The 22057-nt window shown below is 43.3% G+C and overlaps 1 protein-coding gene across 6 annotated transcripts in view; it reads right to left on the reverse strand.

Annotated features, from left to right (window-relative positions):
- BCOR (BCL6 corepressor) overlaps positions 1-22057 on the reverse strand; it is a 126100-nt gene that overhangs the window by 17707 nt on the left and 86336 nt on the right. For 3 of the 6 annotated variants that reach the window (XM_075589684.1, XM_075589688.1, XM_075589685.1), the window contains exons 2-8: positions 17633-17764; positions 15754-15829; positions 10620-13400; positions 9193-9246; positions 7953-8127; positions 1630-1905; positions 20-325 (exon numbers count right to left, since the gene is read on the reverse strand). In XM_075589684.1, the coding sequence (XP_075445799.1) occupies positions 20-325; positions 1630-1905; positions 7953-8127; positions 9193-9246; positions 10620-13400; positions 15754-15829; positions 17633-17718 (3754 nt within the window). In that variant the 5' untranslated portion in view covers positions 17719-17764. Of the gene's footprint in view, positions 1-19; positions 326-1629; positions 1906-7952; positions 8128-9192; positions 9247-10619; positions 13401-15753; positions 15830-17632; positions 17765-18738; positions 18854-22057 lie in introns of those variants that run through there. The other 3 variants (XM_075589686.1, XM_075589690.1, XM_075589689.1) reach the window with 3 other exon arrangements.

Below are 22057 nucleotides of genomic sequence, written 5' to 3' on the forward strand. Positions count from 1 at the left end.
CCTACAGGCTTCTCAATACCTTCTTCAGGATTGCTTTTTTTAATGAACTCCGAACCACTTGTGCATTTGCTTTCGGGTTTCTTCTTGATGGGTTGCCCGTCTTCCCGGATTTTCAGCTGGGCTTCGGTTTCCGTGACCTGTTGGGTCTCGGGTGGGTCCTTCCTGGTTTGCTGGCCCAGCTCCCTGAGGTGCTGCAGGTGCCGCTGTTTTTTGGGGTGGAGTCCTGTCAATTCAATGCACACCTTCAGGTTGGTCACCTCATTACAATGGGGCTCTTCTAAGACTTTAGTAGAACTGTCTGTCAATTCCCTCTCGGGCCAGTCATCTAATGGAAAGATAACTACAATTAATCTCTACTTTCTATTTGCTGAACTTAAAAATAACAACTGCGTACTGGTATTGACGTGTGAAGTCAGAGCGGTGTTATAAAAGCATTACCCAGTATGACTACCCACACCCTATCATCGAAAGCTTCCTTCAGTATATATACTGCAAACCTATAGTACAGCGGTGGCCAACTCCAGGCCTCAAGGGCCAGGTTTTACAGATTTCCCTGCTTCAGCACAGGTGGCTCAATCAGTGGCTCAGTCAGAATGACTGAGCCACCTGAGCTGAAGCAGGGATATCCCTTATACCTGGCCTGTTTGTGGCACTTGAGGACTGGAGTTGGCCACACCTGTTATTGAACATGTCTCCAACAATTTAAACTGACTCAACATTCAAATACCCATCTACCCTCTATAAATCCTCATTAACCACAGGGACTACATGTAAAAAATCCACTCTTATTAATTACCATGAGTTAAAGACCAGTAATCACAAACAAATCAACATGGCAGCCCCGACAAGGGTCTCTGTATGCTCTCTCGTCTCACCAGAGATGGAGTTTCAGGGAGCTAAATGCACGCAGATACTCAGCACTGTCATATATAACAGCATGGTCATTTGAGCGGGTAGGGAGATACCCGGCGGTTGTATTACCACCAAACATCAACTTCTGCTTTAAAGCACTAACCAATAAAGTTAACGATAAGGGGACTCATTCTTTAAGGTGAAAATATTGATATCAGTCTACTGAACTGCGGTGTGACCTGCCAGTGTGAATGAAGACAGATGAGCAGGTAGTTACACTGTCTTGAGAAGCTTGAAATTGCAAAATATTCCGTTTCAGTGCAGTCCTTTCATCAGTGTCCTAGTGTGGATTTGTATGAATGCTTGGTAAGGGACTGTACTAGAAGCTAAAAACAGTAGTAGACTAAAGCATTTCAAAGATACCTCCCACTAATCCATATGTTGTGAAACAGTCTTCAATGGGACTTGAAGCTTCCGTGGACAGGAGAAGATTGCTTCACAGCATATTAATTAGGGACCACCGTGAATGCATGAGATAGATAGATAGAGATATACACACATACACACACACACACACACACACACACACACACACACACACACACACACTGGGGATGTCTATAGAATTTATTTTTTAAACAACCCTCATGCTAATAGAATTGCCTGTAAAGCAAATATATACTAAAATATATATTAAAACAATATATAAAACTATTTATTGGAAATATACTTAATCCTGACACACACACACACACACACACACACACACACACTTACCAGTGGCATTCTTAATTCTTTTTGCCTTCACATCTTCTCGAGATTCCTCCTCGCAAGTTGAGTCGTGGTGGATTTCATCTGGCAGGCTCTGACAGGGGTGTTTCCGCTTCAGCCCTACACAATGTCCTTGGCTGTAGGTATCAGCTACGAGCTCTGGTTTCAGCTTTGCTTCTTCATACAAGACGATCCTTGCCAAGTGATAATCCTCAGTTAGCGGCTCCTTCTCTGGATATCTAGGAGCATCGTCCAAATTGCCCCCGGCATTCTTCAAATGACCTGGAGAACAGAACGACACAAAGTCCAGGAAAACATGTTAAGCCTCAATTCTGAACATAACCTGTGAAATAATGGCATGACATATCTAACTACGCCTCAGAAATAAGAATGCATTAACTCTGTGTCCCAGATTTTAAGTTATATTACTTTTGTTTGTTAATTAAAGATGCCACAATCCGTTATGTATGGGACTTCTAGCACATTGCTCTTGTAATAAGGCTGTTTCAAGAACCTTGCTCAAATCATCAAGTGTCACTTTTTCCTTCCTTCGTTTGTGGAAAGTACTTATGATGGCATCATTGGCCTAACAGTTAAAAAGTGTATAACAGTAAATATCTGGTACGGATCAATTCCACAGGGCCGATATAAAACTTTGATTTGTTACGGGTCCTATTTGGCAGTAAAAAGGTTATCATGGAACACCGCAGACTGCACATGGAAATTATCAAAGAGGTTATACTGCTGCAGGAATAAATGCTTTGGCACCTTGTTCTAAAACAAACCTCTCTGAACTTTCTTATAAACCCCCCCCCCCCTCCTCCTCCTCTTCCGAACATCTGAGTTTCTGATCAGCCAGCTACAAAAAAATATTTGGAGATCCAGTTAGACATAGTGTGTCTGTCACATTCATCTCCGGGAGTTTCCTTCTCGTACAGCACTGAAGACAGCTGTAACATCTTGGCAGAGGTAACCACAGAGGCTTGAAAGCCTTTTTATTGTGTCTGACCATTAAGCAAAAGGCATGTTTTCACTATTGTATCGTTGCAGTGAAAACCAGAGTCGTGTGAGATAAGGCTGCGCTTATAGTCCCGGCGACGCTGCGTCCAAACAAGTGTACTGAATCCACCGCGTGCGCCTATAGTAGGATCGACGTGACTGAGCGACGTCTTGGTCACAATTGCTGGAAGTCAATGAAAATTGATTTTTCAGCGACCGCAGTGTGACGTCAGCGGTTCAGCCAATGCGGGCGAACTGCACACGGCCACGCCCCCTCATCGCTGCCTCATCTCTAACACTATTAGGCTGCGCTTATAGTGCCCGCGACTTGACGTTGCCCGAAAACAAAACAATTGACTCCGTCGCCAGTGCTTATAGTAAGCGCAACTGGAAAATTGGTAGCGGGTTAAATTTGATTTTTCAGAGGCTGACGCCACATGTGACAGCCTCTGAACCAATTAATCACCCTGTCGCCAGCGACGTAGCTGAAAGTTAAAGTATAACTTTCGCTACTGGCGACGGGTGACGTCATCCGTCACGTCGCCGTCACACGCACTATAAGTGCGGCCTAAGGCTGCGCTTATAGTGCCGGCGACGTCGCGGCAAAACAAAACAAATGTATTGCCACCGTCACGTCCGCTTATAGTAGAAGCGACGCGACGGCTTGGTCGCGATCATTGGAAGTCAATTTTATTTTTCCAGCAACCGCAGCGTGACGTCACCGTCGCCGTCGCTATAAGCGCAGCCTAAGCAAAAATCGCTGCTACAATGGTGACGGATGATGCCACGCCGCGTCGCCGTAGCCAGGACTATAAGATCGGCCTAACTTTTCAACTTGTCCAAACTGCTGATGCATTGGAAAGGCCAACAGAAGTTAAGTAAAGGTTACATGGCAAATATATATATATATATTTTTTTTTAACTTCTGCATTAACTGAGTTTGCAATGTAGCAACGTTTGTAAAGGTGCAATCTACAGTACATCAGAGTTGCAATAAAGTAAATGTAACACCATCTCAAACATTGCATTGTAAATGAATATAGGTTGATTCATTTAAGACCAAAAGCCTAATCTCAACAAAAAAAATGATGCTAATGCCAATTACAGACTGTGGTGACATAGTATATGGTACAGCACCCCAAACTCACCCTAGTAAACTAGACACCCTCTACAACTCAATATGTCTCTTTGTACAATGCACATCACTGTAAAAATGCTCAAAGAACTATCCCTAGAGTCCAGACGCAAATTTTTGCCGTCAAATACTTTCTGTGCAAGCTACCCGCCTATCTGAACTAGCTCCTCACCCCTACCGCACGCAGCAATTATCTGAGATCTGACTCCAAAAGATTGTTCATGGTCCCAAGGTTCAGCAAAGTTTCCGGCCGCTCCTTCTTCTCTTATCGTGCACCCCACAACTGGAGCAATCTACCAGAGACTCTCAAAGCCGTCACTGGTCTAAGCAATTTAAAAACTTAGCTGTCTCATTTTAATCTGGTCTGTAACTGTTACATATGCCCATAAATCATATTATCTCTAACTGTCCTGAAATGTCTATGCGTTAAATGTATAACCTCTGTTTAATATAGCCATGTATTGCCACCATAACTTTATGCCCAGGACATACTTGAAAATGAGAGGTAACGCAATGTATTATTCCTGGTAAAACATTTTATAAGTAAATATACAACAAACTAGCACAGGCTATACAATATATATTGGTGTCATTAAGGAGTTGCCCCCATTGGGACCAGCTGTACGTCTGGACCAAATCTCCACCACCTGTAACATCTTACTTCTGTCCCTCTTCACCCCCCGACCTTCATGGAATCAGCTGCTGGGCTAGGCCCATACTCCAACCTGAGATACACTCCATCCTACAATGAGCAGTCACTTTGCCATCGTTTCAACATTGTCCCTTATTCCCTCTAGATTGTAAGTGCTCACGAGAAGGGCCGTTTCTGTATCAGTTTGTGCATTTTTGTCCTTATTTGTATGAAACGATTTATATCATTCTCAAATCCCTGTACCCCCCCTGTACCTCGCTGCGGAATATGTTGGAGCTTTACAAATAAACTATAATAACCATATATGGTGCAAGAAGGCTGATGCGCTTCCAAAGTTTCGTACTACTGTTAGCATTGAAGTTGCAATTCCATTCACTTGCGTAATCTATACATTGCCGTTAATTCTCTATCACCATTATAAAGGATCTCATTGGTCAATGCCTGAAATCAATGCGATTTGGGGATTCGGGAACAAAATAAGGCATTTGTATTGGAAAAAAGACAACTTTTAACCTGGCGAGACTATTTAAGTCTATGGTGCAGCTCATGCTAAAAATCAGTGAGACACAGAACAATCAGTGACAGTTGACATGCGTGCTGTAATTGTGATGTTGTGTGTACTCTGAAAAAAAAAGGGTTGATGTTGATTTAATTTTATTAATATCTGAATAAAACGTTACGTTTTAAGTCTCTTTACAAATCACATCCACAAAGGATACATGCCTATAAGCCACGCTATATCAACCGGTTTCATTCAAGTGTGCACACAAATAAGAGTCATCTTTGGGGGCTTCTTGTACCCCGTTTTGCAGTATATTGATGTGCAATGATGTTTTGCCTTAGATCTCAGATCTCTGCAACATCTTTATTCCATTAATGATAAACCCCTAAACCCCCTAAAACTTCCCCTAACCAATGTCGTATTTGTTCATTTTTTATTTTATTTGCGCTGTTCAGAATTAGGCTGAGTGGACTCAAACTATAGATTTGAAACAAAATCGCAACGTCTCAAACAAAACGTTCCAAGTGGTAGAATAGGTGATGCACAGAACAGCTCTTTTTCTGTATTACAACTCCAGTGTTTTGCTAGGGGGTGATTGCGAGCATGCCGACATTAGGCCAGAGAAAATCCTTTGCGCCTGCAAATCACTCGCTGGAGTCTCATGATTTCAATTGTACTGGTCCCTTGGTTATTTTCCAGTATCCACTGGGCACGTGACCCACACAGATGTGATGCTTATACACGCCAGTTGCTTAGATCATTCGATCACTTGATCTCGGAACAATCATATAACTCACGCGGCACATACACCCCATAATCTATCTTTTGCTTGTGCAGCTCCACAGAAGCATTGCCATAGCAACATTTACAAGTCTCCTGGGCAACCGGAACAGCTTCGCTGCTGCTCTCACAATGGCCCGCGATTCCCAAACAGGATGAAAGAATTTTAAACCACTTCAAGCTGATGACTGGGTTAAAACTTTTTTGTTATTGTTGTTGAGGGGTGGGTGGGGGCTGGGGTGTTGGTACAGTCATCAAGGATGAAAATATGAACAGGATGCATTCATATTGCTATGTAATTGGGAAAAGACGCTGTAGTTCATGAAAATTAAAACTGTGTTATATTAGGCAGTGTTATTCTGGATCAAGCTCACGTGTAGGATATGAATAGGTTAATGTAGCATAAACTCATCCCCTTTAAAAGCACACAAAGTCCTTCTATTTTGTTCAACTTTATTGGGTGGGGTTAACAGAAATATAAAAGCATTTGCATGTAGTTTGTGGTAGGAAGTGTCTCTTGTGAGGGGAAGATAAAAAAAGGAATCCCTTTCTAAGGGAGCAGTGGAAGATGCATCTACTCACCGTGTCTGCTGATAAGAGAAAGCATACTTTCCTTTCCAGACAGGAACAAGCCAAAAGGGCATACTAATAAACAGAGAAAGGCAGGGGAAGAAGGCTAAACCAACTCAAGCTATGAGCAGTGAGAGGTTGCCAGGGCAACTGACTGGTTGCTTGTGGAAAGGCTTTATTGTAGCAACAATGTTGCAACTACACAGCAGCACTGGCTGCTTCAGATCAGGGAAACATGCAACTTTCACTGGGGAGAGCTGGCAGCCTGAGAGCACAAAAAATACACAGAAAATATACAATCCTGTTCCAGGACAAGTGTTGAGTATGACTACTTTGATAATTGTGAATATCAGTACCCCGAAGCTCAGATCACAAAGGTTTGAGTGTGAAAAAGAGGGCGAGACTGCTTACGTGGCATTTCTATAGGGACGGTCATCTAACAAAAATTCCCATTGATTTCAATATGGATTTTTGTCCGAAGACACTCCGAACTGCAATTGGGATGAGTCAATTTTTATATGTAGGTAACAAATACATATGCATTATTAGCAAAGTATCAGGAAGTTTAAATGCTATACAGTTGGAATGGCAGAGACGCAAAAGCACTCACCAAGATATAAAAGCTACTATGAATAACAAATGTAGGTCCACAAGCAGAATATAAACAGTAGCTTTAACTAAACTAAATATTAGAAGTCACAATACTTAACATCTTAAAAAGGCCCTATACCTTTCCATCAATCTCTGAAATACTAAACCAGTGAAGAATTGTCCAAAAAAAAAAAGGCTAATACAGCTACTAACTTCACCAGCCGCCCTTCTCCTGTACTATAGAAAGTGTGGCAATCAGCTTTGGTTAGGGGTCAGAAGGGTGTGCATCATAGGGCAATTTAAGCATTTGGGCTACTTCTGTACTTTAATTAGCAATTCAGCTGGCAAAGACAACTTCCATATTGGGTTATATAGAAATATAGCAACTGTCCCTTTCCACGGTCTAAAAAAGTGTTACTAAAAGAATTACTTCTAAAGCCTGTGCTTGTCAAGTATTTAAATGTTACAGAAAGTTATGCTCTATGCGGTAAAGCCAAATCTCTCCATGGTTGGGAAAGATTTCAGCTCCAATGGAACCGCATATTGAATACAGGCCGTTGTGTCACTAATGTTATGTTGGAGCATTAAGAAACACCCCAGGAATTGTGCTCACAAATCATGGGGGGTAGCGAGTGAAATACAGTTTATTATGACGTACCACATCAATGTTAATAAACATCTGGATGATCACCATACTTTATTAACGGTGTCAACCAGCATACTTATGTATGTCTGTGAATAGTATACACCCATAAAAACACTAGACCTGCATCTATAAAGCTGCTTCCAAAACGTACAGAAAAGCCATCAACAGCAGGGCATAACTACCTAAAGTGAATTAGAAAAGCATTAGATGACCATTGCTAAAGCCTACACGGACCACATGTAATGTTTGGCCAAGTGCAGGATAACCAAACTTTCAATAATCGGTTAATCCCAAAGCTCTTTATTGTACCAATGCCTGGAAATGGTTATTCAAAATGAAATCACAGTCTGAATCCAGACAAAGGTCTTACATTTCTATAGCACCAGTCGAAAGTTAGATGTTTATTCAACAAATTTAGAGCTTAATAAACCACAGTGAAGTCTGCTTATCTTACCTGCAGGTTGGTTGGTGACGGAATCTCCCAGGATGGTAAATATTGGCTTATTTTCCATAACAGTTTTCAGTTCTTCCCACTCAGACTGATTGAATTTGCACATCTCCAAGTCTTTGGTTGGCGTGTGGTCCTCTCTGCCTTTCATTTCCAGCTCAGAGAAACGCATCATTGCACGCTAGGAAGAGAACGGATATGAAAACAAAAATTGCAGTTTGCCAACGCACGTTTGAAAGCGAAGCCTTGTAAATGCATAACCCTATATGTATACACTGGAGGAATAAAAAAATAAATAATAATATGTACTGTCAAATATAATGAATTAAATATCTGCTTTTCTCAGGAGGAAGTGATCTTGAATTTGTGATCGGACTCCTGACATTGAAGCACCAAAGTTGCAAATGGTTTCACTGCTCTACCTTACTAATTTCTGGTAATTCTTCATGACGAGCACACACCTATCCTCTTTCTTAGGGTCACATGCATCAAGTCGCGCTACAGCCTAACGCGTCCACCCCGGCATCAACTCCTATTGACTTGAATGGGAGTTAAACCCGGAACGGGTGCGACAACTCGTTTACCGGGGCTTGATGCATGTGCCACTTAATGCTGCAGAGCAAAGCACTAACTGAAGAGGAGGAGGAAGAGACAGGCGGTGGCCATCTATTCAGAAGCAAAAATAAAAAACGACTATCACAACTGCAGTTTGTTGGATAATTTTTTTATCAAGAATGACGTCACAACTTCAAGATGACTCTCTGTGGTGGTTACATATAGCTCCTTTAGGGGGTTGGTAATCAAGCTCCTTTATGGGACGAGGCGTTAAATCATATTCAAGTTAATGGGAGTTGGCGCCCCCATTCAGGTGCGTAATGGAGCTTGACCAATCTGGGGATAAGTGTGTATGTACATGGTTTAAGATTTGGAGAATGCATATTAATAAGGCTCTAACCAATGTTTACATTATAAATGTAACAACAGTTTTGGCGTCATGGTTTACTCCAAACACTGAAAAATGTCATATAGACCTGTTAAAACTTAAGGTTAACGAATGTCTTATTTAAATGCAAAATATGTCTGCACATTATTACATGCTAGTTAGGCATCAAATATGTATATATATATATGCATTTTAAACAGAAAAACCAAGACAAAAGTAACCGTTGCCCACTGTGTACTTGTAAATTAAATAGAACTGAAAAAAGTGTGTAAGAATCTAGTAATAAAAATTTTAAGAACTGACCTCACAGTAAGCAGCAGGTGGACTTAAAATACTGTCCTCTTGTAAGCCTTCCATCTAAGTAATTAAAATGGGCACTTAATTGATCATCTAGATAATTCATCCATATTTAAGTCAGCAAATACATTTTTTATATTAACAATATAACACTGTTTTCTATATATTAAGAGAATTCATCAGTGCACTATACCAACTCTAATTTTTCAAACTGTAAACATTTTTTTTTTTATAATTTTTTTTTTTTTTTTTAAAGCAAGGCCGGCAGGAAATTAAACACTGGATTACGATTATTAATCCTCTAACTCCAAGAGGTTTATTCATTAAACTGGGATAGTGCCGAATGATGTACTATTGCATGGAAACTCCCTTAGACTTAAATTGGAATTTCCATGCAATAGTGCCCTGATCAGCACTATTGCAGTCCAATGAGTAACCCACAAGTCACTGTAGGAGTTTAAACAAGTCTGTCTTTTTTTCCCTTCTTATTTTGTCTTCTCGCCCCTTTTAATGCATTTTAGTGCTCATAGACTTTTAAATAATGAAGACTTAGTGACCCAGCACAAGTTAAAAAAAGGCCATCATGACATGGAATTTGGTGGGCAATATTTTATTAGTTTAAACATAAAGAACATAGGATACGTTTTGCAAATCTCTGATCTGCATAACATTGATTATACATACTAACACCTTGTATTTACTATGCAACAGCAGCAATATCCATTAACTTAAGCATTGATTTTGCAAGGTCAACTATCCTTGATTTAAAGGGCCATATTTACTAAGTGGTACTATGCCATTAGACACACTTGAATGGGTCCTTACGGTGTCTTCCAGTTTCGGAAGGTGTATAATGGCATAGCAACGCCTGGAATGCAATTGGTGTTAATTACGGACAGCCATCAGGAACCTTACAAGAATATGCAAGAATCCACCTGTTTAAAAATGGGTGCCTTGCCACAAGTATTCTCGCTAACTCCCCATTTATAAGCGAGACACCTGATTCTTAGCTGAAAGTCTAATATTCCTCTATGTTCTCCGTGATGTTTCTTATTCTCACCTCATGTTAATGGGAGATTAAGATAGATTTCTCATTTCTGTCCAAAATTTCCCTGAAAGGAGGATTTCAGCTGCTTTGCATGTAAATGCAAAAAGTTTTGACAAGGAAGACAAATTGTCCTGTGCTGAGCTTCTTCAAGAAGGCACTCGCCACATGACAAGAGGTCTCTAGAATGGGTTCTACACACGAATGCACACTAACTATTTCACTGAGGACTACAATGCATTGCAATGAACATGGGCTGCAATCCTCTTTTGCACTGCATTGGATTCAAATAACTCTATATTGTGGAATATTCTGTTTATTTCCTGTACTACAAGACTAAATCACTGCATAGGACTCACAAAAGACTAAATCACTGCATAGGACTCACCTGTAAAGCCCTCTGCTCACGGCTGAGTTGACTTGAATCGGCGTATAGTTCAGACGTCACACATTTAAACCGATCACCCACGTAGCCAGAGGAGTTTGCAATCCTTTTGGTCAACTTTGACGACTTTGTTTTCACAAGTTTGCCGTTAATCGTTTCAAATTCCTCAATAACATCCTTGGCGAAAGGCTCAGCCATTTCAGCATCTGGATGCCCATTCACCATATGAAAAGGCTGTGTTTTTTCCTGTGCTCTACCAAAAAACCCAGCTGGGACGTCACTGCTCTGACAAGGCGCCAAAAACCGAGCACAAGCCTCGGCTGCAATACAATCAGAGTTTTGGTTTCCCGAAACATTCTCTTGTCTAAAGCGAAAAACAGGTGGATTCTGAGATGGTTTGCAAACCTGAAACGGTTCATGGAAGTCATTCTTTCTCAAAAGTTCCTCTCTTGCTACAATGACATCCCTTTTCTGCAATCCCTGTTCTACTTTTTGCATAGTCCGATCATTCATCATGTGCTTTTCTGGAGCAAACCCATTGATTACCACATTAGTGTCGCTCTTTGTGTCCCTTTCCATATTGCAACACAACTTATCGCTTTTAGGAGCATGTTTGCTATTTAATGAAGAGCATTGGTGGGACTTCAAGGATTTGTCTGTATGAAGCTCAAAATTTAGTTTTGAGATTGATTCAGACATTTCGGGTAGCCTATTCCTTCCATGAGGATCTTCATACCGAGGTCTCTCGTGGGATCTAGATCTTCTCTCGGCTTTCTCATCTTTGCTCATTTCTAATGTTGAAGGCGGTAACAAAATTGGATGAACCATACCCAATGTGTCTTGATAGGTCATATAATCTCTACTAGTTGGTATGCTGTAGGTAATGCCTGGTTTTGGTGCCATCGGCCCAGGAAAGAGACTGCCATTGGGCAGCAAAACCGGATGGGGAAAAACAGGACCTTTCCCGTGCAAGTGTAAATGTGATAAAGCAAGGCTCTCGGAAACCTGGTAGGGGATAAAACTGCTTGGGTAGGCTAAGGGAGGAGAGCAAAAGGACTCACTCTGATGTAAGAACATGGGTGCCGGTGGCAGACCACTCTCACTCACTTTTATGGTGGATTCTGGGACTGAGGCTTTCGTTACCCTGGTATTTTTAGTCGATGCACTGACCGGCTGTACTGGTTGCTGAATGACTGATTTATTAAAGTCTGTAGAGTTTCTGGTTTCAGCATTAGCATTCGGGGCAGGTGAAGCAGATGCTGGGCGACTCACACTGGAGACACAAACCGAATTGCTACTGACTACTCCATCAGTGCTTCCTATTCTGGGGCATGAGGAGCTTCTTTGCTGTGGCATAACCCGCTCCAAAGCTTTGTTTTTAAGTGGCATAATTTTGCCACTTTTGTCTTCATTGCTACTTATGCCAGGGACAACCCAGGACGAAGAAGCATTGCTGATAATTTCGGGTCTGAAGGTTGCACTGCCATTTCCTGAAGGTGTAATGGCTTCTATCTGAACATCCCTGCTAGATATTCCCAAAGTATTCCCAGGCCTACCCTGGTTTAGCATTGTTGGCATATTTTCTACACCTTCCGATTTAGACATTTCTATATCGCCGAGCTTTGCCGACAAATCTAGTGGCTTTTCTCCTCCATCTTTATGAGAAATTGTTTTTTCCACCAAGCTAGGGGACTTGCTTTCCTTTCTTTCCCTAGCATTCTTTCTCGAGGGTGCTGGTGCATGTGTATTTTCACCCTCATGATTTTTATGGACTTTTGTGTTGGGCAGCCTCAAACATGTGAACTCACTGTTTACATTTGCATGTGGTTTTGAGTGAGCAGCAGAAATCGGCGGTGTCGATATCTTTGCAAATGGCTTCTGAAAATCTGAATAGGTGTCCCCAACTTGCTGGTTAGGGTGATGAAGTCTAGGGGTAGGTCTCTGAGACTGAGTCAACAAAAGAGTCGCTTCTGGTGAGATACTGTTGGCGGATTTAGCACAAGGGACCCTAGACTGTTTGCTGTTCTGGAGGTGTGAATAAGCATGGGAATCAACAGCACTTCCAGGACTTACTCCCATTTTCCAAGGCAAACTTTTCTCTAGACAGTGAACTGAATTAGGAATTGCAGGGGAAGCTGATGGTGCGGTAATCCTCATAGGTGGGGCAAGAGAAGATGGAATGTGGGGGGCTACATAGTGGGAAGGTGGGAGGTATACAAAGCGTTCACCGTTTGGACAGACAGGCGAGTAGGCCAAGTGCTGTGGTAAGCTGTAAGCGGACTGCTGAGGTAGATATGCCTTATACATGTTCAAAGAATACTTATTTGGTGAATCAATAAAGGGATATATGGCTGGCGATGCGCTGTCCATGTAAGGATGCATCCATGGAATCCTCAAATAATTAGCACCGTTAACACTTAGTTGATTTTGCTTGTCACTTGCTGTTCTGTCCAACACTAGTGCCTCACTTGTAGGAATAGACGACTTTTGTAGTCCTGGTGGTGTTTTGAACAAGGAATTAAAGCCATTGGGCGGTTTGCCAGAGATCTGGGAGTTATCCATTGTTTCAGCATTAGGTTTGAACTGCAGCTCAGGGTTTCTCTCAGGAACATATCCAAGACCTGGAATGGCATTTGAAGGATCCCGAGCTTTCTCTGAGCCGAGGCCACATAAACTCGAATAGACCATGCCGCCGGGGACTCTCAGTCCTTCCTGCATAAGTCCGCTTCGGTCCATGGTGAGAGTGGTGAGGCTGTCAATGCGATGCACAGCAGCAGCGTCCACCTTCGCACAAAATAAAATATGCAGAGATTAGGTCAGTAAATTAATCTGTAAAAATTATTATTTGGTGCAGGAGTTTATGGCCAGGTAGAAAATATTTCCTCTCCCTCCCCTCAAACCCATTCAAAGTTCTACAAAAATAATCATTAGTTATACTGTATAATGAGGTTGACCATCTGCAAAGTACCTTCTTCTTAGGTAAATAACCAGAACATATTTGCTTCTTCTCTTTGAAGAAGTGGAATGCTGTGTTGGAGTGATCAGGTGCATACAATAAATTGCTATAGATTGCAAAATGTGGATTGAATAGATTGAAATGGAAGATCCAAGGCACTATGGATTTTAGAGAATTTATTATGTCAAACTAGCACAACGTTTTGTCCTGTTTAGAGGTCTGTTATCAAGTGACTGATAGAGACCTCTGAGCAGGTCGAAACGTTGTGCTAGTTTGACATAATACATTCTCTAAAATCCATAGTGCCTTGGATCTTCCATTTCACATCTATGTTCAGGAATTCGTTTGACAGGTTTTCCTTGACCTAGGAGCACTGGTACTAAACTGCAAGTATTTTGCTCAATTTGATACTCATGACGTGCACAGCACTAACTATTTTGATTTAATAGATTGCCCATCTCATTTTATTTGGGGAGAGGAGAATGATCCAAACATGCTGTAATTTAACTAAACATATTCAATTAAAGAAGCAAACCAAGCATCTTAAATTATTTTTATAATATATGCAGCCTGATTACCTTTATTGAAAACTAATTACCTAAACTGCCAATCGATTTATTCTCCCGTGATCGATCAGCAAAATCCTCCTTCCTAGGGTTCACTAAATGGCTGCATTTCAGTTTCAATCAATCCTTCAGTCAGAGTAACTCAGCAGCTATAATGTATTCTTATATTACTAAGGTACCATTATATATTGTTACAGTTTACAGCTCAAACTGCTGGAAATATTGGCAACAAATTATCACAAACAGGAACGTGTTGCAAAAATCTTGCACTGTGCTAAAACTGTGCTAAAACCTGCTATAGAAATCAAAGGATGCCAAGTGTATTAAAACTGAGATTAAGAATTGAATTTAAAAAAAAAAAAAAGGGTAGTATCTAATACTACAGAACTTTTATTTAAAAAAAATTTTTTTTTAAAAATACAAAACACAACATGTAGGATATTGCTTGGATTGCTCCTTTAAATAAATGGTGGATAATGTCATGTTTGCACAAAATTGTAACTATTCTAATACTAATAGAATGCTTGGAATTACAGATCATCCCTTGCATTCATACATGGGTGTTAAAAAATCTTTGGTGTTCCAAGGCTTTGAGTTCTATATTCTATACAACTTGTATAACATACACATTTGCCTTCAACGTATTGACACATATTCAGATGGTTGATACACAAATAGAGCAAAAAGGTACTTTCATAGTCTAGATCAGGGGAGCCCAATCTTTTTCCCTTGCACCCCCCTGCTGGCTGTCCACCTCCCCTCGCGCCCCCCCCCCTGCTTACCTTGAGTCAGACGTCCTGGAGCCATGACATCACGTTGCCATGGATACGCAACGTCACATGACCCTACAGCGTCATTTGATGCCAGGAGCCGTCTGAATCAAGGTAAGGAGAAGTTTACAGAGGCCTTGCAGCTCCCCCGGCATTAATTTAAATGCCTTCAGGAAGCGCCCGGGGCCTCTGTAAACCCTGCGCCCCCTGCAGCGAATCTCGCGCCCCCCACTTTGCGCACCGCTGGTCTAGATCAGGGGTGCTCAACTCCAGACCTCAACCCCCCTCCCCCAAACAGGTCAGGTTTTCAGGATATCCCAGCTTCAGTACAGGTGTCTCAATCAGTCCCTGCTTCGCAGAGGTGGCTCAGAGGCTCAATCTTGGATCGAGCCTCTGATTGACCACCTGTGCTGTAGCTGGGATATCCTGAAAACCTGACTTGTTTGGGGAGGCGGGTGTTCGGGGACTGTATTTGAGCACCCTCGGTCTAGATAAGGATGCCTAATTCTGGAATGGCAAAAAAGCCAGAGTCAAAAGGTCCACGATGCACTGGGCTATATATTAGGAGAGGCACATTCTGCTAAATAAGGAAGCACAACTCTACGGACACTACTTTCAGAAGGCTATGGGGAAAGTGTATGCCAGCTGTATGGAGAGAACGCGATAGAGGGCCTTTCATAAAATTCAGCTCTTAAAAAAACCTGACATAGTGGGTATTTAAATTGAAAACGTCAATAATTTGCACGTTTGTAATTTGTTCCATCTCCAAATTAAAGTGCATTGTTGAAGGAACAACTTTGACACAAAAGAAGAGATTCTGTACGGCAGTGGAAGTGACATCTTACCAAGCTGTGACCGAGATGATCTTCCCTCAGTTCAAGTCGAGCCTTCTGAATGTCACCATCATTAATTAGAATTTTCCTGTTAAGAGATTAGAAATTCTGTGAGCATTGGCACCTTGTTAAATCCTTTTTCTATAGAGAAATCCCAAACACAAGATCCACATATCTCAACTTAATACAATACTTTTTTTACAAATACATGTTGTACTTGAAGTCGGATTTTTACTGTAATTTGTACTTCAAAGGGTACAGCAAATAAAATATAACTTGTGAGCACATTCACGTTTCAGAAAGGTGTGCAACCATGTCTTTCCCCATTATCTCTTAGCAAATAGTACTTCCACTGCATCCAGGGATTCTGGGTAATGACATGCAAATGAGCACACAGTGTCACCTTTGCTTTCCAAACTTACTTTAGTTGTTACTGTGCAACAGTTTAGCCCTTTGGGTGGTCTGTAATGCAAACTGTGCTTTGCCTCGCAGGTTTCTAACACTGAAGAGCTGAATTTTACTAGCAAGCAAATGCTGAGACAGCACAACACAATGTATATTCATTACATAGTGGTGTGTGGATAAAAGGGTAATAGGAAGCAGGCATGCCAGGTCTTGGAGAAAGAATAACAAATGTATTTAAACATATCAAAATATGATCTATATACATATACCTCTTTCATGATAACTTGTAAGAGAATATTCATTATAATATAGGAAGGGGATGTAGACTTGGTATATTGTCTGCCTATAGTGATCATTACACTTCTTTGTCCATTACTATGCCATAACATTGAAAACGTGAGTGAGTGTCAGCTTTACTAATAAGGAAGGTTGCACACTTACTTGATTGGCAAAACTAATTGGGCCCCAGTCAAAATGCTGTTAGGATGTATTTTCTGTGTACCACCCAAGAAGAGATCAGCTTTATTTAACTCAACAGGACTAAAATCTTCCTCAACATGGGGAAGATGGCTTCATACTACATTGAACAGGGAGTGTTGGGATTTTTCTGTGCAGTGACTTACAGACCATGGCATCTAACTTGCAGTTGTCCGCAGCTACTTTAGTTATGAACAGCTACCTCCTGACTATAAGATGTTTTTAAACATTTGTATGTGTAAAATGTTCTACTGATTAATTTTCCTTGCGACTGTACCAAAAGTGGCAGCAATTTCTGGCCATTTGATCTATAGCGAACAACACAATTTGTTTGTATACTCGTTTGTATTTTTCTGAGGTTTTTAAAGATAAAACAAAAAATGGATGCCGTTTCCTTTAGTCGGAAATAATGGCTTTGTGGCCCAGTGATTAAATACATATTGCACGACCCAAATTAGTACTTGGGAGCAGAATTCAGTGATGTGAAAGTCAATTACAGCAACACTACTTTGCCTCTTAAAATATGATACTTTGTTACAAAAAAAACTATTCATGTTACCATATACAAGATTGCTTAGGCCTTTGACATGTGGTCCTTTTTCTGAGACATATGCTCTTAATGAACATTTTGGGGACAATTTAAAAAAAAACAAATACTTGCCTTTGTTTTCTCCCATATAAAATAAGGTTAATGAGTAAATTTATATAATAATTTTTCGAATTAAATTATACTTTGCATTCTTGTCAGTGTAAAGAAGAAGTAAAAGAAACACCTTTCAGGTCAAATTGCTCTTTAAGTTATTCTGATGAATTAGAACTAAAATAATGAGGCATATTTTACAACATGAAAGTGTAGTGAAAAAGGAACCATGAAGTTGAGGAATTAAAAATTCTATTTCGGAATGTTCAGAAGCAACATTCCATGTGTTCAAGTGCTGAGGATTCTGGATTCCTGATTGATTAACAAGTTTCACCAGATGCCATCATATATATCAATTAGGACTATTACCTGTCTTCATTGATACCACACATGCGGACCCTCTCATTGCTCATCCAGCTGTGTACGTTCCCATACAGTGGTGTTGCAGAAAGCATGACGCCTCCTTAAACGGCAGCCTCCCCCTTCTTCTCAATCTGTCCCCTGTGCATAAATATTAGGGGGTAAAAAAAAATATATATATATATATATATATGAGGCGAGAATGTAAACAGAGCATGCGATGATGCACAGTCAATGCTAACCAGGCTCTCAGTCCCCCTCCTCCCCGTGTCCCTCGGGTAATTAATAATAAATGTGGTAGTTTGGTCGGGAGGTGGGGTGAGATCAGCGTGTGCTACACGCTCAGGGAGATTCCCAGCAATAAAAAAAAATGAGGAAGGGGGGGACACTTTGCAAATTGAGGTCATTTATAGGTCAGTGGAAATGCATCTTCCTAGTTGATCGCATTAACCCCTTCCTCGGTGGAGCCACTTGTGAGATACAAAAGCACCGACAAACAAGGTCTTTCGAACGACTCAACAGATGAAATGACACGTTGTATTACTTGCAATGGGATCGGTATTTAAAATAAGTGCTCGGATCGATGTAACCTTTTCGGCAGTTTTAAGATCGGAATGATCCAGAGGGATGGGAAGAAATGAGCTTTTCTACGCCTCGGTGAACGTGTTGCTTGAGAATAATAATAAATACACATTTTCCTTCCCAGCAGACTGCCCCTCTCGCCCTGCAGAGCAGGGATATCCCTCACCACAGCGATCAGTTTCCCCTCGCTGCTTCTCAGATCAGAGATCTGCTGCTGTTTGTGGTTAACCCATTCATTGCAAGCCCCCTCTCTGAGCTTTGCAGCACTATTGGGGAACAATAACTACCGGGGTTGGTTCCCCCTTTGCGCACGGGTGTAATAATATGCAGCAGCAGCAGCAGCAGGGATATCCGATCAAAGGCCGACCCCCACAGTTGCAATAAGCATTTGCAGATCTATTCATATAGAGATGAAACATGGCAACAACAAAACCCACAGCACCGCCTCGCCACCCCCACGGAAGCCCATATCATTTCCAGTCCCTCCAGCTAAGGGGAGCTTTCTTTCCCAGGCCTTTGTAATGCTTCATTACCGAGGACCGTGGGTGTCTTTTCTTCCTGCAGTCCCTGAACTTGATCTCTGAGCAGCGAGGTTTGCATGTGTTTTTGTTAGATGCAGTCATGTGTGAGACGCTGCTGATCAGCCTCGCTCACTTCCTCTCTCTCTGCTCAACTCGTGAGCAGCAGCAGACCAGCAGCAGCAGACCAGCAGCAGCAGCGAGTCACACACTCAATGCGACCAGCAACTGGCTTTTGTTTGTGTTATGACCAACATCAATACATCCCGGGGGGGGGGGGGGTGTTTGTGTGTATACACACATACATATACACACACATACATACATACATACAAAAGTGTGTGTACTGTATATATAGCAGGCGCATATATTAATCATATGGGGGAGGGGAGGGCTTCGTAGATAAAGACCATGTCCTGGACAACGTGCTGTGTTTGGTGAAATAAAAGTAACATCCATCCTTGTACTTGTGAGTTAATACTGTAGTTAGAAAGCACCCTTCCTAGCAAAAAAACAGCGGTTCTCCATTGTACGGATTACACAGACAGCAAGGGGATTTTACACTGTAATGCGCTGCCTACATCCCTTCCCCCCATATAAACTGAGAAGATCCCGAATACCTAGGGTAAGTAGAGTGCAAGCTCTATGATCAAGCTCTAGTACGAGGGAAAGACCAGCACAAAGCAATCATCAACATTGCAAATACTGTATTACAGGTTACAAAAAAAAAATATATATATATATATTCCTTTTCTCTGGACTGTCTCGATCAGTGCTGGCTAAATGGCGCCCCGCACAGAAGGGGTTAAGAAGCCATAGCAGGCAGATTGATCTCCCCCCGCGATCTCTCCTGCAGCAGCTGCAACGTGGGAAACTCCAGTAAACTGCACCGCCAGCTGCGGATTACAGCGCACAGACGTGTCCTGATGGGAAACGGGCAAAGGAGCAGACACGCGTGCAGGAGATGGATCTGCGGTGTCCGTCCTCCTGTGCAGCAGAGTTAACATGCAATAGCAAATAACTGCCAGGAGATCTGGGGAGAGAATATCGGGGGGGGGGGGGGGGGAGATAAACGATCTGGCGGAAGGGGGTGAAGGGGAAATGGTCGTGGGAGAAAGGGGGGAAAGAAATGATCGGGGGAAAGAAATGATCGGGGGAGGGGGGGAAAGAAATGATCGGGGGAGGGGGGGAAAGAAATGATCGGGGGAGGGGGGGAAAGAAATGATCGGGGGAGGAGGGGAAAGAAAGGATCGGGGGAGGGGGGGAGAGAAATGGTGGGGGGAGGGGGGGGAGAGAAATGGTTGGGGGAGGGGGGGGAGAGAAATGGTGGGGGGAGGGGGGGAGAGAAATGGTAGGGGGAGGGGGGGAGAGAAATGGTGGGGGGAAGGGGGGGAGAGAAATGGTGGGGGGAAGGGGGGGAGAGAAATGGTGGGGGGAAGGGGGGGAGAGAAATGGTGGGGGGAGGGGGGGAGAGAAATGGTGGGGGGAGAGAAATGATGGGGAGAGGGGAGAAAGAGAAATGATGGGGGGTGAGAAATGATGGGGTGTGAGAAATTAGGGGGAGGGGGGAGAGAAATTATCCGAGAGAAACGATGGGGGGGTGAGGGGGGAGAGAAATGATCGGAGATGGAGGGGAGAAATGATCGGGGGAGGGGGAGAAATTATATGGGGGGAGAAATGATCGGGGTGGGGGAGGGGGAGAGAAATGATCGGGGATGGAGGAGAAACACATTATCTGGGGAGGAGGGGGGGATAGAAATGATCGGGAGAGTGGGGGGGTAGGATAAAGTATCGGGAAGGAAATGATCGGGGATGGGGGGGAAGAAATGATGGGGGTGGGAGGGAGGGGAGAGAGAAATGATTGGGGAGGGGGAGAGAAATGATCGAGGGAGGGGGGGAAATGATTGGGGGAGGGGGGTGAAATGATCGGGGATGGGGGGGAAGAAATGATGGGGGAGGGAGGGGAGAGAGAAATGATCGGGGGAGGGGGGGAGAGAAATGGTGGGGGGAGGGGGGGAGAGAAATGGTGGGGGGAGGGGGGGAGAGAAATGGTGGGGGGAAGGGGGGGGGAGAGAAATGGTGGGGGGGGGAGAGAAATGGTGGGGGGGGGAGAGAAATGGTGGGGGGAAGGGGGGGGAGAGAAATGGTGGGGGGAGGGGGGGAGAGAAATGGTGGGGGGAGGGGGGGAGAGAAATGGTGGGGGGAGAGAAATGGTGGGGGGAGAGAAATGATGGGGGGAGGGGAGAAAGAGAAATGATGGGGGGTGAGAAATGATGGGGTGTGAGAAATTAGGGGGAGGGGGGAGAGAAATTATCCGAGAGAAACGATGGGGGGGTGAGGGGGGAGAGAAATGATCGGAGATGGAGGGGAGAAATGATCGGGGGAGGGGGAGAGAGAAATTATATGGGGGGAGAAATGATCGGGGTGGGGGAGGGGGAGAGAAATGATCGGGGATGGAGGAGAAACACATTATCTGGGGAGGGGGGGGGATAGAAATGATCGGGAGAGTGGGGGGGTAGGATAAAGTATCGGGAAGGAAATGATCGGGGATGGGGGGGAAGAAATGATGGGGGAGGGAGGGGAGAGAGAAATGATCGGGGGAGGGGGGAAATGATTGGGGGAGGGGGGTGAAATGATCGGGGGAGAGAGAAATGATGGGGGGGGAGAAATAAACAAGGGGAGGGGGAAGAGAAATGATGGGGAGAGGGAGAAATGGTCGAGGGAGGGGGGGGGGAAATGATCGGGGTGGGGGAGAGAAATGATTGGGAGAGTGGGGGGGGGATTAATTATCGGGGGAGGGAAGGAGAGAAATGATGGGGAGAGGGAGAGAGAAATTATGAGGGGGGAGAGACATGGTCCGGGAGGGGGGGAGAAATGGTGGTGGGAGAGAAATGATCGGGGGAGGGGGGAGAGAAATTATCCGTGAGGGGGAGAGAGAAACGATAGCGGGAAGGGGTAAAGAGAAACCATCGGGGGGGGGGGGGAGGAGAGATAAATTATATGGGGAGGGGGGAGAAATGATCCGGGGGAGAGTGGGAGCGAAATGATCGGGGTGGGGGAGGGAGGAGATAAATAATCGGGAAAGTGGTGAGGGGAACGAGAGAAATGATCGGGGGGAGAGAAATTATCCGGGAACTTGGGAGAGAAACGATCGGGGGGGGGGGGGGGGAAATAAATTATATGGGGAGGGGAAAGAGAGAAATTACGGGGAGAGATAAATGATCTGGGGAGGGGGGAGAGAAATGATCAGGGAGAGAAATGATCGGGGGGAGATGATAAAGGGAGGGAATGATCGGGGGGGGTGCAGTGGGGCTGTGTGTCAGTGATAGATTAG

The sequence above is a fragment of the Ascaphus truei genome, chromosome 3 (genome assembly GCF_040206685.1).
Source record: "Ascaphus truei isolate aAscTru1 chromosome 3, aAscTru1.hap1, whole genome shotgun sequence".
In the NCBI taxonomy this organism is placed as follows: domain Eukaryota; kingdom Metazoa; phylum Chordata; class Amphibia; order Anura; family Ascaphidae; genus Ascaphus; species Ascaphus truei.